The sequence below is a fragment of the Mobula hypostoma genome, chromosome 5 (assembly GCF_963921235.1).
Source record: "Mobula hypostoma chromosome 5, sMobHyp1.1, whole genome shotgun sequence".
Classification (NCBI taxonomy): Eukaryota; Metazoa; Chordata; class Chondrichthyes; order Myliobatiformes; family Myliobatidae; genus Mobula; species Mobula hypostoma.
Genome location: NC_086101.1, coordinates 2,833,872 through 2,848,883, shown reverse-complemented (window position 1 = coordinate 2,848,883; position 15,012 = coordinate 2,833,872). Strand labels below are relative to the sequence as shown.

Here is a 15,012-nt window from a genome sequence, read left to right as displayed (position 1 = left end):
TCTCCCACGTTCCTCCATCCCTCCTCTCCCACGTTTCTCCATCCTCCCTCCCACATTCCTCCATCCCTCCTCTCCTGCCTTCCTCCATCCCTCCTCTCCTGCCTTCCTCCATCCCTCCTCTCCAGCATTGCTCCATCCCTCCTCTCCTGCATTGCTCCATCCCTCCTCTCCCACGTTCCTCCATCCCTCCTCTCCCACATTCCTCCATCCCTCCTCTCCCACGTTCCTCCATCCCTCCTCTCCTGCCTTCCTCCATCCCTCCTCTCCTGCATTGCTCCATCCCTCCTCTCCTGCATTACTCCATCCCTCCTCTCCCATATTCCTCCAACCCTCCTCTCCCACTCTTCCATCCACATTCCTCCACCCTTCCTCTCCCACACTCCATCCCTCCTCTCCCCCACTCTTCCCCTCCGATGTGCGTTACCCTTTAAGTACAGTGCAGGTGCTGTGGGTCGGTGGATGTCAATAACCTTGGTGCATGTGTAGTAAACAGCAAAACCCGATGGACCGACCCATGGGCCCTGCTGCAGTAACATTCCCTCTCCACTACCTGCTCAACTCTTCTCATCTGGTCGGCTGTTTGAAAATTCAGGATGGTGGTGCAGAACGTGGGACAAGGTCCCAGTGGTGTTTGGACACTGGGCTCTGCTCCACACCTCTGTGTTGATCCAGAAATGGCCCTGGGTCCGGACAGCACAACGATCAGTGGGAGGTCTGACGGGGCAGGGGTTTCCTCTGGAATTCATCCCAGAATTAAAACAGTGGAACCAGGGCTGAGCATCTCCTCACTGTGAGAGATGTGGGGATTGGGGAAGGTGCAAGACAAGATTGAGGATTAGCTGTATCTGTCACGTGTACATCAGAACACAGCGCAATGCACTGTTTGTATCAGCGACAGACACAGCCCGAGGACGTGCTGGGCCCAGCCACAACTCACTCATATGTCTTTGGAATTTGCGAGAATCATAATTGGTTTTATTATCACTGACATAGGTTGTGAAATTTGTTCTCTTGTGGCACCAGTACAGTGCATTACAGAAAAAAATACTGGAAATTACAATAAGAAATCTAAAATTAATAAATTAGTAGATAAGGAGAGGAAAAGCGAGGAATTGTTCATGGTCCATTCGGAAATCTGACGGTGGAGGGGATAGCCGCTCCTGGAGTGTTGACTCACGAGAAGAGGAGGACGGAGAGGATGCTACCTCCTCAATAGGGCCGAGGCTAGTGCCCATGATGCAGTTGACTGACTTTACAACCTTCTGCAGCTTTTTCCGACCCTGTGCAGTGGCCCCTCCACATTGATGTAACCAGTCAGAACGCTGTCTGTAGGAATTTGCTGGAGCTTTTAGCGACATACCACATCTGCTCAAACGTCTAATGAAGTATAGCCTCTGGTGTGCGCTCCTGCCGGGACCCAGCAGCAGAAGTATCAGAGTTCAGACTATGGCGAATTAACGTCTCAGGCACTTTATGTTGAGTGGGGCTTTTCACCCAGCAGATCTTCATGGCTTCCAAGTTCTTCCCTCCGTCCCCGAGACAGGGGCAGAAATAGGGGTAGAGGGTCTCAGTGAAGGTGCCAGTGAAGGTGTGGAGGTGAACCATCCCATCCGCGTCATAGAACGATAGCTGCCCGCCCTCATAGTCCAGGTAGATGCCCACCGTGTGTGGGCTGCGGGTCAGACTGAGCAGAGTGGGAGGGTCCGTGAACACTCTGTACTCATTGTGCCGCCTCAGGCTTAATCTCCAGTACCCATCGTTGGGATAGCGCCGGATTCTTCCCTTCCTCTGGCAGGATTTCCTGGCTACCCCGAGATCCCACTCTGTTTTCTGTCCCACCTCCACCTCCCAGTAGTGCTGCCCCACAGAGAATCCCTCCATGCCCAAGACGCAGGCGCACCGATCGAATCTCTCTGCTGATTCTGGCACCGTCCGCCGCTGCTCCCCCATCCTCACACTGTGCAGGTCCTCGGACAGGACGAGCCAGGGGTTAGCAGTATCGGGATTTAGCGTCAGAGGCACCGGTACTGAGGGGAAAAACACACACAAAAGGTTAAGAAGAGATTAGATTCAAGATTCAAGTTTGCTTCATGTTATTTCCAGTTCACATGTGTGAAGAACAAAATAATTGTTACTTCAGATCTGATGCAGCACAAAACACAATAGGATAAAGAACACAAAAATAACAAAAACATTAAATATAAATACATAAGATAGCATGCATACATAGATTGTATGTCCATAATGTGATGCAGGCACAGGACAGCCTGCACATACGGTGCCTGGCAGTTTTAAATCGATGAAGAGAAGATCGAAACATCCGGTGGAATGCATCATTTGCGTCAACAACCAACGCAGTCCGAGGGTGTGCCAGGGGCGTCCTACTAGTGTCGCCATTCTCCTGGCACCAACATGTCATGCCACAGCTTACCAACCCTAACGCGAACGTCTTTGGGATGTGGGAGGAAACAGCGACCGTAGAAATTCCTTACAGCATGACTGGGGGTGTACCCAAATCTCAGCTATTGCGACAGTTGCAGAAGTCAGCTCAACACCACTTTCTCACGGAGTTATAGACACTACAGCACAGCAACAGGCTCTTCAGCCCATCTAGTCTCTGCTGAACTGTTCTGCTCAGTCCCATCGATCTATGTGGATCACAGCCCACCATACTTTTTCCATCTATATACTTATGCCAATTTCTCTTAAATGTTGAAATCAAAGCTGTATCACCAGGCTGACTGACAGTACGTTCTCACAGAGCACAGAACTGTACAGAACAAGAACAGGCTCTTCAGCCCACAAAGTTGTGTCAAGCTAATTTGCGGTAATTAAATATCAAACCAAACAAATCCCATCTGCCTTCACAAAGTTCTTCCCCACACATTTCTGAGCCAATCTAAAACCTTTTAAATGCCTACTATGTCTGCCTGTATTTCTCCCCGACCAGCACACTCCAGGCACCCACCATTCGATTACCATCAAGTTTGTAATCAAATGGCTCACTAATCTCTTCTACCTACACAATGTCCATTTCTTCACATTCGTGTGCCTATCCAGACATCTCTGGTGCCTCTCCCACCACCCCAGGCAGCGCATTCCAGGCACAAATCACTTTGTTTGGTTTTTTAAAAAACTTGCCCCTCACATCTTCTTTGAAATTACCCCTCTGATCTTAAACCCATGCCCTCTCGAATTAGAGATTTCAATCCTGGGCAAAAGACACTGTCTTGTCTACTCTATCATAATCTTATAAAGCTCTATCAGATCTCTGCCCAGCCTCTTCTACTCCAGAGTAAACAACCCCGTTTGTCCAACCTCTCGTTAGAGCGCATGCCCTCCAATCCAGACGGGCATCCTGGTAAATCTCTTCTGCACTCTCTCCAAAGCCTCAACATCCTTTCTATAACAGGGTGACCAGAACTGTATGCACTACTCCAGAAACAGCATAACCACAGCCTGCCCACTCAGCCGGCTGTCCAAGTCACCCTGCATTCTCATAACATCCTCCTCACATTTCACACTGCCACCCAGCTTTGTGTCATCGGCAAATTTGCTAATGTTACTTTTAATTCCCTCATCTAAATCATTAATATAGATTGTAAACAGCTGCAGTCCCAGCACTGAACCCTGCGGTACCCCACTGGTCACCACCTGTCATTCCGAAAAGAACCCGTTAATCGCTACTCTTTGTTTTCTGTCAGCCAGCCAATTTTCAATCCATGTCAGTACTCTGCCCCCAATACCATGTGCCCTAATTTTGCCCACTAATCTCCTATGTGGGACTTTATCAAAGGCTTTCTGAAAGTCCAGGTACACTACATCCACTGGCTCTCCCTTGTCCATTTTCATAGTTACATCCTCAAAAAATTCCAGATTAGTCAAGCACGATTTCCCCTGCGTAAATCCATGCTGACTCGGACCGATCTTGTTACTGCTATCCAGATGTGTCATAATTTCATCTTTTGTAATTGACTCCAGCATCTTTCCCACCACCAACGTCAGGCTAACCGGTCTATAATTCCCTGTTTTCTCTCTTCCTCCCCTCTTGAAGAGAGGGACAACATTAGCCACCCTCCAATCCACAGGAACTGATCCTGAATCCATAGAACATTGGAAAGTGATTACCAATGCATCCATGATTTCTAAAGCCACCTCCTTAAGTACCCTGGGGTGCAGACCATCAGGTCCTGGGGACCTATCAGCCTTCAGACCCAACAGTCTATCCAACACCATTTCCTGCCTAATATAAACTTCCTTCAGTTCATCCATTATCCTAGGTCCTTTGGCCACTATTATATCTGGGAGATTGTTTGTGTCTTCCCTAGTGAAGACAGATCCAAAGCACCTGTTCAACTCGTCTGCCATTTCCTTGTTCCCCATAATAAATTCACCCGTTTCTGTCTTCAAGGGCCCAATTTTGGTCTTAACTATTTTTTTCCTTTTCACATACCTAAAGAAGCTTTTACTATCCTCCTTTATATTCTTGGCTAGTTTACCTTCGTATCTCATCTTTTCTCCCTGTATTGCCTTTTTAGTTACCTTCTGTTGCTCTTTAAATGTTTCCCAATCCTCCGGCTTCCCACTCGTCTTTGCTATGTTATACTTCTCTTTTATTTTTATACTGTCCATTACTTGCCTTGTCAGCCACGACCTCCCCTTACTCCCCTTAGGATTTTTCTTTGGAATGAACTGATCCTGCACCTTCCGCATTATTCCCAGTAACACTTGCCATTGCTGTTCCACTGTCGTCCCTGCTAGGGTATTGTTCCATTGAACTTTGGCCAGCTCCTCCCCCATAGCACCATAGTTCCCTTTGTTCAACTGTAATACTGACACTTCCGAGTTTCCCTTCTCGCTCTTAAATTGTAGATTAAAACTTATGAAATCTTTAACCCTCGAATGAATTGCTCTGGCTCAGAATGGGGCCATTCGGCCCATTGACTATGCTAGCTGCTGACTCTGCTACCTTGGGACTTGCTCATTCCCTGCTTCTGACTGATTTTATTAGACACACTGTGTGGAACAGGCCCTTCCAGCCCGACAAGACATCCACCTTGTTAACACTGGCCTGAATCACAGACGGTTTTCAACGACCAATTAACCTACCAACCAGTATGTGTTTGGACTGTGGAAGAAGCTGCAGCCAGTCACTGCGCCAGAATTGAACTATCAACTCTGGAATGCCCGGAGCTGTAATAACCCCACTTACCTGACTCAGCTGAGGTGTAGCCCAGTCTCCCTGTCCTGATCTGTCTGAGCTGGGACCCATCGCTAGGTGATGGGAGAGGGTTCCAGGTCTATGTCCCCTCCCCACTATTGCCATCTACACTGAGTGATCCCACTCCCTTTGTATTCCCCCTGTTCCAGATTTCCATAGGGAATCCTGTCTCAACCCGACGGAAACCATTATTTTTTTGTAATATAATTTTTATTGAATTTTCAAAAAGAATACATGAAAAAATAGAATCTACCCTCCCCCTCCCCTTAACCCTCCCCCCCCCCCCCATATATAGTCCTACCTAAAAAGAAAGAAAAAGAAAAGAAAAGAAAAGAACCGCCTGGGTATTGGAAGGTTTCCACATGCTCCATGGGATTCAAAATAAATTTGGTATAATTATTCGTTACTTTCCCCAAGTGACCAAAGTCTTTATCGGAGCACTTAAATATGCCATCCTATCTTTTGTAAATAAGGGCGCCAAATATTCAAAAATGTTACATATTTATCTCTTAAATTATAAGTAATTTTTTCGAGTGGAATAGAACTAACCATTATTCCAACGATCCATACTTAAATATGAATCAGATTTCCAAGTAACTGCTATAGTCTTCTTAGCTACTGCCAATGCAATTTTTATAAATTCTTTCTGATATTTATTCAATTTAAGTTTCGGTTTTATCCCTTCACTATCACCTAATAAAAATAATACAGGGTTATGTGGAAGTTGAGTTGCAGTGATTTGTTCCAATAAGATTCTTAAATTTATCCAAAAGGGTTGAATTTTAAAACAAGACCAAGTAGAATGTAAAAAAGTACCAATTTCTTGATTACACCGAAAACATTTATCAGATAAATTTGAATTTAATCTATTTATTTTTTGCAGTGTAATATATAATTGGTGTAAAAAATTATATTGTACTAATCTAAGTCGAACATTTATTGTATTTGTCATACTGTCAAGACAAAGTCTTGACCAATTTGTTTCATCAATAATAATATTCAGATCTGTTTCCCATTTTTGCTTTGACTTATGGGTTCCTTGTTTAATTGTCTGTTCTTGAATCAAATTATACATACAAGAAATAAATTTTTTAATTTTCCCTTTTTGAATTAAAATTTCAATTTCATTAGGTTTTGGCAAAAACATTGTTTGACCCAGCTTACCTTTTAAGTAAGCCTTTAATTGAAAGTAACAAAAGAAAGTATTATTAGATATTTTATATTTATCCTTTAATTGTTCAAATGACATCAATATACCTCGTTCAAAACAATCTCCTATAAATTTAATCCCTTTTTGGTACCAATTATATAAAAGTTGATTATCCATTGTAAAAGGAATAAGTCTGTTTTGGAACAAAGGTCTCCTTGCTAATAGAGATTTCTGTGTTTCATTATCAACATTTATCTTATTCCATAGATCAATCAAATGTGTTAATATAGGAGATTCTTTCTTTTCCCGTATCGATTTAGATTCCCATTTATATATAAAATCTTCAGGTCTATTTTCTCCTATCTTGTCTAGTTCTATTTTAATCCATGCTGGTTTTCGATCATCGAAGAAAGATGCAATAAATCTGAGTTGATTTGCTTTATAATAGTTTTTAAAGTTTGGAAGTTGTAACCCTCCTAACCCAAATTTACATGTCAATTTTTCCAATGATATTCTTGACATTTTACCTTTCCAAAGAAATTTTCTCACACATTTATTTGACTCTTGAAAAAATTTCTGTAGCAATTGTATTGGTAACTGAAACCATTATTAAATACACTTCCCGAATGCCAGACGTTTAAATTCCCATTCCCATTCCCATTCCCATTCTGACATGTCGGCCCAAGGCTGCCGGACTTGAACTACAAATTCTGAAAGGCCAAAATGAAGCCACCCACAGGGTCGAGCAGCAACACCTTATATTCTGTCTGGCTGGCCTTCAGCCTGATGGCAAGAATATAGATTTCTCCTTCTGGTTAAAAAAAATCCTTCTCCTCTGCTCTTCTTTGCTCCACTTGTCATTATCTCTTCTCACCCGCCTATCACATTCCTTCCTCTTCAGCCCTTTACCTTTCCCATGTACGTGGCTTCATCTATCACCTTCCAGCTATCCTCCTCCCCCTACCCCCATCTTTTTATTCTGGTGTCTTCCCCCTGCCTTTCTAGACCTGAAAAGAGGACATGGCCCGAATCGCCGACTGTCTCTTCAATTCCATAGATGCCGACTGAGCTGCTGAGTTCCTCCAGCATATTGTGTGGTTTGCTTAAAATTCACCCAGCCACCCGGTAACCCAGGTTCCATCCTCAAGTTCAAGTTGAAGTTGCAACCAAATGAAACACCGTTCCTACGGACCACGTGCTTCCACAGAACACATCACACACAGCACATAAATCAAAATATTACCATAAATAAGATATAATGTAGTGCATGTATTCCGCAGCACAAGTAAACAGCTTTCCGCCCTAATGACGAGGCCTCTGTGGTGGCAGGGTCATTCACAGACAGAGGGTAGAGGCTGCAACCCAGTCTGGCAGTCCTAGTCCTGATGCTCCTGATGGTAGTGGGTGAAAGAGATTGTGGGATGGATGGTGGCTTACAGAGATTGTGGGATGGGTGATGGGTCAGAGAGCTTGTGGGATGGGTGATGGGTCACAGAGATTGTGGGATGGATGGAGGTAAAAGAGATTGTGGGATGGATGATGGGTCAGAGATCTTGTGGGATGGGTGGTGGGTCACAGAGACTGTGTGGTGGGTGGTGGGTCAGAGAGATTGTGTGATGGGTGGTGGGTCAGAGAGACTGGGATGGGTGGTGGATCACACAGATTGTGGGACGGGTGGTGGGTCAGAGAGATTGTGGAGGTTGTGGTGGGTCACACAGATTGTGGGACGGGTGGTGGGTCACAGAGACTGTGTGGTGGGTGGTGGATCAGAGAGATTGTGGGACGGGTGGTGGATCAGAGAGACTGTGGGATGGGTGGTGGGTCACAGAGATTGTGGGGTGGGTGGTGGGTCACAGAGACTGTGGGACGGGTGGTGGGTCACAGAGACTGTGTGGTGGGTGGTGGGTCACAGAGATTGTGGGACGGGTGGTGGGTCACAGAGATTGTGTGACGGGTGGTGGGTCAGAGAGATTGTGTGACGGGCGGTGGGTCAGAGAGATTGTGGGACGGGCGGTGGGTCAGAGAGATTGTGGAATGGGTGGTGGGTCAGAGAGATGATGGGGTGGGTGGTGGGTCAGAGAGATTGTGGGACGGGTGGTGGGTCAGAGAGATTGTGGGATGGGTGGTGGGTCACAGAGATTGTGGGGTGGGTGGTGGGTCACAGAGATTGTGGGGCGGGCGGTGGGTCAGAGAGATTGTGGGACGGGTGGTGGGTCACAGAGATTGTGCGGTGGGTGGTGGGTCAGAGAGATTGTGGGATGGGTGGTGGGTCACAGAGATTGTGGGGTGGGTGGTGGGTCACAGAGATTGTGGGATGGGTGGTGGGCCAGAGAGATTGTGGGACGGGTGGTGGGTCACAGATTGTGGGATGGGTGGTGCTTTGGGCTCTTCATCTGCAACGCTCCTACTAAATGTCACAGATACTGGGGGAGGGGAGGCCCTGGTGATCCTCTTGGCATCACAGGTAGATAGATACTTTATTGATCCCAAAGGACATTACAGTGTCTCAGTAGCATTACAAGTTCACAGATATATAAATATTAGAGAAGTAAGGAAGAATAAAAATGTTACCACAAACAGGAGGGGGCCATCACTTCCCCGGCTATAGGTTGACTCTCATAGAGCCTAATGGCCGAGGGTAAGACTGACCTCGTTTTGCACTCTGGAGCACCACATTTGTCTTAGTCTATTACTAATAGTGCTCCTCTGTTCAGCCAGAAGGTGAGAAACATTGTCCAGAATTGCCAGGATTTTCTACTACAGCCTCCAGTGTGTCCAGTTTGACTCCTATAACAGAGCCAGCCTTTCTAATCAATTTATTCAGCCTGTTGGCAGCAACTGTGTTGATGCCATTGCCCCAGCACATCACCGCATAGAAGGTTGTACTGGTGAGAACAGACTGGGAGAGCATGTGAAGGTGAAGCCTGCACTCCCTCCTCAGTCTCCTCAGGAAGGTGAGGTGACTCTGGCCTTTCCTGTACACAGCATCTGTGTTGCTACTCCACTGATCTGTTCTGGGACCCTTACTCTTCGTGATTTTAATAAATGACCTGGATGAGGAAGTGGAGGGATGGGTTAGTAAGTTTGCTGATGACACAAAGGTTGGAGGTGTTGTGGATAGTGTGGAGGGCTGTTAGGTGTTACAGCGGGACATTGATAGGATGCAAAACTGGGCTGAGAAGTGGCAGATGGAGTTCAACCTAAATAAGTGTGAGGTGGTTCACTTTGGTAGGTGAAATATGATGGCAGAATATAGTATTAATGGTAAGACTCTTGGCAGTGTGGAGGATCAGAGGGATCTTGGAGTCCGAGTCCATAGGACACTCAAAGCAGCTGCACAGGTTGACTCTGTGTTTAAGAAGGCATACAGTGTATTGGCCTTCAATAAACATGGAATTGAATTTAGGAGCTGAGAGGTAATGTTGCAGCTATATAGGACCCTGGTCAGACCCCACTTGGAGTACTGTGCTCAGTTCTGGTCACCTCACTACAGGAAGGATGTGGAAGCCATAGAAAGGATGCAGAGGAGATTTACAAGGATGTTGCCTGGATTGGGGAACATGCCTTATGAAAACAGGTTGAGTGAACTCGACCTTTTCTTCTTGGAGTGATGGAGGATGGGAGGTGACCTGATAGAGGTGTATAAGATGATGAGAGGCATTGATCGTGTGGATAGTCAGAGGCTTTTCCCAGGGCTGAAATGGTTGCCACAAGAGGACACAGGTTTAAGGTGCTGGGGAGTAGGTACAGAGGAGATGTCAGGGGTAAGTTTTTTTACGCAGAGAGTGGTGAGTACATGGAATGGGCTGCCGGCAATGGTGGTGGAGGCGGATACAATACGGTCTTTTAAGAGACTTTTGCATAGGTATATGGAGCTTAGAAAAATAGGTGGCAATGGTAAGCCTAGTAATTTCTAAGGTAGGGACATGTTCAGCACAACTTTGAGGGCTGAAGGGCCTGTATTGCGCTGTAGGTTTTCTATGTTTCAAGCCTGTCATTGAGGTACTTGTAAGTCCTCACCATCAATAGTAATAGGGCTTAGTCCTCCTAAAATCCATCACCATCTCCTTTTTCTTGCTAATGTTGAGCTGCAGATGATAAAGCCTGCACCATCTGACAAAGTCCTCCACCAGGGCTCCGTATTCACCCTCCAGTCCTCCCTTCATACACCCAACTATTGCTGCCTCATCATGACCGTAGGCATAGAGCTTACACATTTTTCCTGTGACCAGGTGGGTTTCCTCTGGCTGCTCTGGTTTCACCCACACAGTAAAAAAACAGGAGCAGGAGGAGGTGATCCACCCATCAAGCCTGCCTGGCTGTTCAAGGTCTGAGCCATACCAGTCACAGCTCCTTTGGTAGGTCAATTTTAAGGGCAAAATACAGGGTTAATGGCAGGATTCTTGACCATGTGGAGGAATGGAGGGATTTTCTGGTTCACGTCAATCTATCCCTCAAAGTTGCTGCACAAGTTGATAGGGTGGTTAAACAGGTGTATGTTGTGTTGGCCTTCATTTATCAGGGATTGTGGTCAAGATCCACGAGGTACTGTTTCAGGTCTATAAACCCTGGTTGGGCCACACTTGGAATATTGTGTTCTGTTTGGGTCATCTCATTATTGGAAGGATGTGGAAGCTTTAGAGAGGGTGCAGAGGAGATTTACCAGGTTACTGGCTGGATTAGAGAGCATGTCTTATGAGTAAGCCAGGAATTTTGTGTTTGGAGTGAAGGAGGATGAGAGGTGAATTCATAGAGGTTTACAAGATGATAAGAGATATAGATTGAGTGGATATACAGAGACTTTTCCCCTGGGTGGAAATAGCTAATTTGAGGAGGTATAATTTTAATATGATCGGAGGGAAGTCTAGGGGGAAAGTCAGTAGGTTTTTTACACATGTATAACCATATAACTTACCTACGTCAGTAGTAGGTAAGTTATTGGAGGGAGTACTAAGAGACAGAATCTACAAGCATTTGGATAGACAGGGGCTTATTAGAGAGAGTCAACATGGCTTTGTGCATGGTAGGTCATGTTTGACCAATCTGTTGGAGTTTTTCGAGGAGGTTACCAGGAAAGTGGATGAAGGGAAGGCAGTGGATATTGTCTACATGGACTTCAGTAAGGCCTTTGACAAGGTCCCGCATAGGAGGTTAGTTAGGAAAATTCAGTCGCTAGGTATACATGGAGAGGTGGTAAATTGGATTAGACATTGGCTCGATGGAAGAAGCCAGAGAGTGGTGGTAGAAAATTGCTTCTCTGAGTGGAGGCCTGTGACTAGTGGTGTGCCACAGTGATCAGTGCTGGGTCCATTGTTATTTGTCATCTATATCAATGATCTGGATGATAATGTGGTAAATTGGATCAGCAAGTTTGCTGATGATACAAAGATTGGAGGTGTAGTAGACAGTGAGGAAGGTTTTCAGAGCCTGCAGAGGGACTTGGACCAGCTGGAAAAATGGGCTGAAAAATAGCAGATGGAGTTTAATACTGACAAGTGTGAGGTATTGCACGTTGGAAGGACAAACCAACGTAGAACATACAGGGTTAATGGTAAGGCACTGAGGAGTGCAGTGGAACAGAGGGATCTGGGAATACAGATACAAAATTCCCTAAAAGTGTCGTCACAGGTAGATAGGGTCGTAAAGAGAGCTTTTGGTACATTGGCCTTTATTAATCGAAGTATTGAGTATAAGAGCTGGAATGTTATGATGAGGTTGTATAAGGCATTGGTGAGGCTGAATCTGGAGTATTGTGTTCAGTTTTGGTCACCAAATTACAGGAAGGATATAAATAAGGTTGAAAGAGTGCAGAGAAGGTTTACAAGGATGTTGCCGGGACTTGAGAAACTCAGTTACAGAGAAAGGTTGAATAGGTTAGGACTTTATTCCCTGGAGCGTAGAAGAATGAGGGGAGATTTGATAGAGGTATATAAAATTATGATGGGTATAGATAGAGTGAATGCAAGCAGGCTTTTTCCACTGAGGCAAGGGGAGAAAAAAAACAGAGGACTTGGGTTAAGGGTTAGGGGGGAAAAGTTTAAAGGGAACATTAGGGGGGGCTTCTTCACACAGAGAGTGGTGGGAGTATGGAATGAGCTGCCAGACGAGGTGGTAAATGCGGGTTCTTTTTTAACATTTAAGAATAAATTGGACAGATACATGGATGGGAGGTGTATGGAGGGATATGGTCCGTGTGCAGGTCAGTGGGACTAGGCAGAAAATGGTTCGGCGCAGCCAAGAAGGGCCAAAGGGCTGTTTCTGTGCTGTAGTTTCTATGGTTCTATAACAATTACAGCACGGAAACAGGCCATCTCGACCCTTCTAGTCCGTGCCGAACTCGTACCCTATCCTAGGCCCACCGACCTGCACTCAGCCCATAACCCTCCATTCCTTTCCTGTCCATATATCTATCCAATTTAACTTTAAACAACAACATTGAACCTGCCTCAACCACTTCTGCTGGAAGCTCGTTCCACACAGTTACCACTCTCTGAGTAAAGAAGTTCCCCCTCATGTTACCCCAAAACTTTTGTCCTCTAATTCTCAACCCGTGTCCTCTTGTTTGAATCTCCCCCACTCTCAATGGAAAAAGTCTAACCAAGTCAACTATATCAATCCCCCTCATAATTTTAAACACTTCTATCAAGTCCCCCTTCAACCTTCTACGCTCCAAAGAATAAAGACTTAACTTGTTCAACCTTTCTCTGTAACTAAGGAGATGCAACCCAGGTAACATTTTAGTAAACCTCCTCTGTACTCTCTCAATTTTATTGACATCTTTCCTATAATTCGGTGACCAGAACTGTACACAATACTCCAGATTTAGCTTTACCAATGCCTTATACAAATTCAACGTTACATCCCAACTCCTATACTCAATGCTCTGATTAATAAAGACCAGCAAACCAAAAGCTTTCTTCACCACCCTATCCACATGAGATTCCATCTTCAGGGAACTATGCACCATTATTCCTAGATCCCTCTGTTCTAAAGCATTCTTTAATGCCCTACCATTTACCATGTATGTCCTATTTTGATTAGTTCTACCAAAATGTAGCACCTCAGATTTTTCAGCATTAAACTCCATCTGCCATCTTTCAGCCCACTCTTCTAACTGTCCTAAATCTCTCTGCAAGTTTTGAAAACCTACCTCATCATCCACAACACCACCTATCTTAGTATCATCTGCATACTTACTAATCCAATTTACCACCCCATCATCCAGATCATTAATATATATGACAAATAACATGGGACCCAGTACAGATCCCTGAGGCACACCGCTGCACACCGTCCTCCAATCTGACACACAGTTATCCACCACTACTCTCTGGCATCTCCCATCCAGCCACTGCTGAATCCATTTTACTACTTCAATATTAATGCCTAACGATTGAGTAGTGCCAGAGTTGGTGGTAGAGACATTTATTTACACTAGGGACATTGAATAGGCACATGGATGATGAAAAGTGGGGGGCTGTGTGGGAGGGAAGGGTTTAATTAATCTTAGAGTAGGTTAAAAAATTGGCACAACATTGTGGGCCTTATCGTTTTATGGTCAGAAAATCAGTCCAAGTGAGGGGTCTTGACCAGAAATGACTGTCCATTTCCCTTCATAGAAGCTGCTCGACCTGCTGAGTTCCTCCAGTGTTTTGTGTGTGGCCTGCATCTCAGTAAATGCTTGTACACCCCCACTATTCCACAGACGAGAACTGAGAGATGTAAAGCAGCTCACCAGGCTTGATAACATCCATCATGGCGCGCCATGCTGCATATTGCAATGGGCCTTTGAATATCCCCAGGGGCAGATCCAGATCAACCGTTTCTATTGAACTGCCTTTATCGCTGAACCTGCAAATTAAAGTTTGCATGTTGCAGCAACACAGCTGTGATTGGTTTAAAGTTTGACTCGTTACTTCAAGAATGTGATGGTATCTCTCACCTCCTGTTCCAAATGCTTTCCTCCTGAAACAGACAAGAGGTAGGTCTTAGTATCAGAGTCACAAACTCATAGAACATGATAGCACAGAAACAGGCCCTTTGGCCCATTTAGTCTGTGCCAAACTATTACTCTGCCTCGTCCCATCGACCTGTACCCAGACCAGAGCCCTCCCTACCCCTACCATCCATGTGCCTACACAAATCTCTCATTAATATTGATTATCAACCCTGTATCCACCAATGGCACTAGCAACTTGTTCCACATCTGAGTGATAAAGATTCCCCTCAACAATTCACCTTTCGCCCTTAACCCATGACCTCTGGTTGTAGTTCAGTGGAAAAAAAACTACCTGTATTTGCCCTATCTATACCCCTCATAAATTTATATACCTCTATCAAATCTCCCTTCAATTGTTTGGTTTTAACAAAACCCAAAAACTTTAACACAGGAAGCCCCACGCCAGTACATGGCTTTCCACCACTGTCTACACATAAACTTCAGGCTGAGTCCAATCGCTCTCCATTCCATCAGGAGGTCCTGGAGAGGGAGGGGAGAGTTACCACAATGGTTCCAGGGAGGAGGGATCTCAGGCATGAGGTGAGAGACTGCAGAAGCCAGGACTCTCCCCACCCCGGTAGAATTTTGGGAAGAGATGGGATGGGGATGGACAAGATCAGGGTGTACTGAGCAGCTGGGCAC

The 15,012-nt window shown here is 45.4% G+C and overlaps 1 protein-coding gene across 1 annotated transcript in view; it reads right to left on the bottom strand.

The window, feature by feature from the left end:
• Positions 1-1,368: 1,368 nt before the first annotated feature.
• LOC134346415 (zinc-binding protein A33-like) overlaps positions 1,369-15,012 on the bottom strand; it is a 35,689-nt gene continuing 22,045 nt past the window's right edge. Inside the window, exons 6-8 of the mRNA XM_063047785.1 lie at positions 14,314-14,336; positions 14,107-14,222; positions 1,369-2,027 (exon numbers count right to left, since the gene is read on the bottom strand). Coding sequence (XP_062903855.1) covers positions 1,378-2,027; positions 14,107-14,222; positions 14,314-14,336 — 789 coding nt within the window. The 3' untranslated portion in view covers positions 1,369-1,377. The remainder of the gene's footprint in view (positions 2,028-14,106; positions 14,223-14,313; positions 14,337-15,012) is intronic.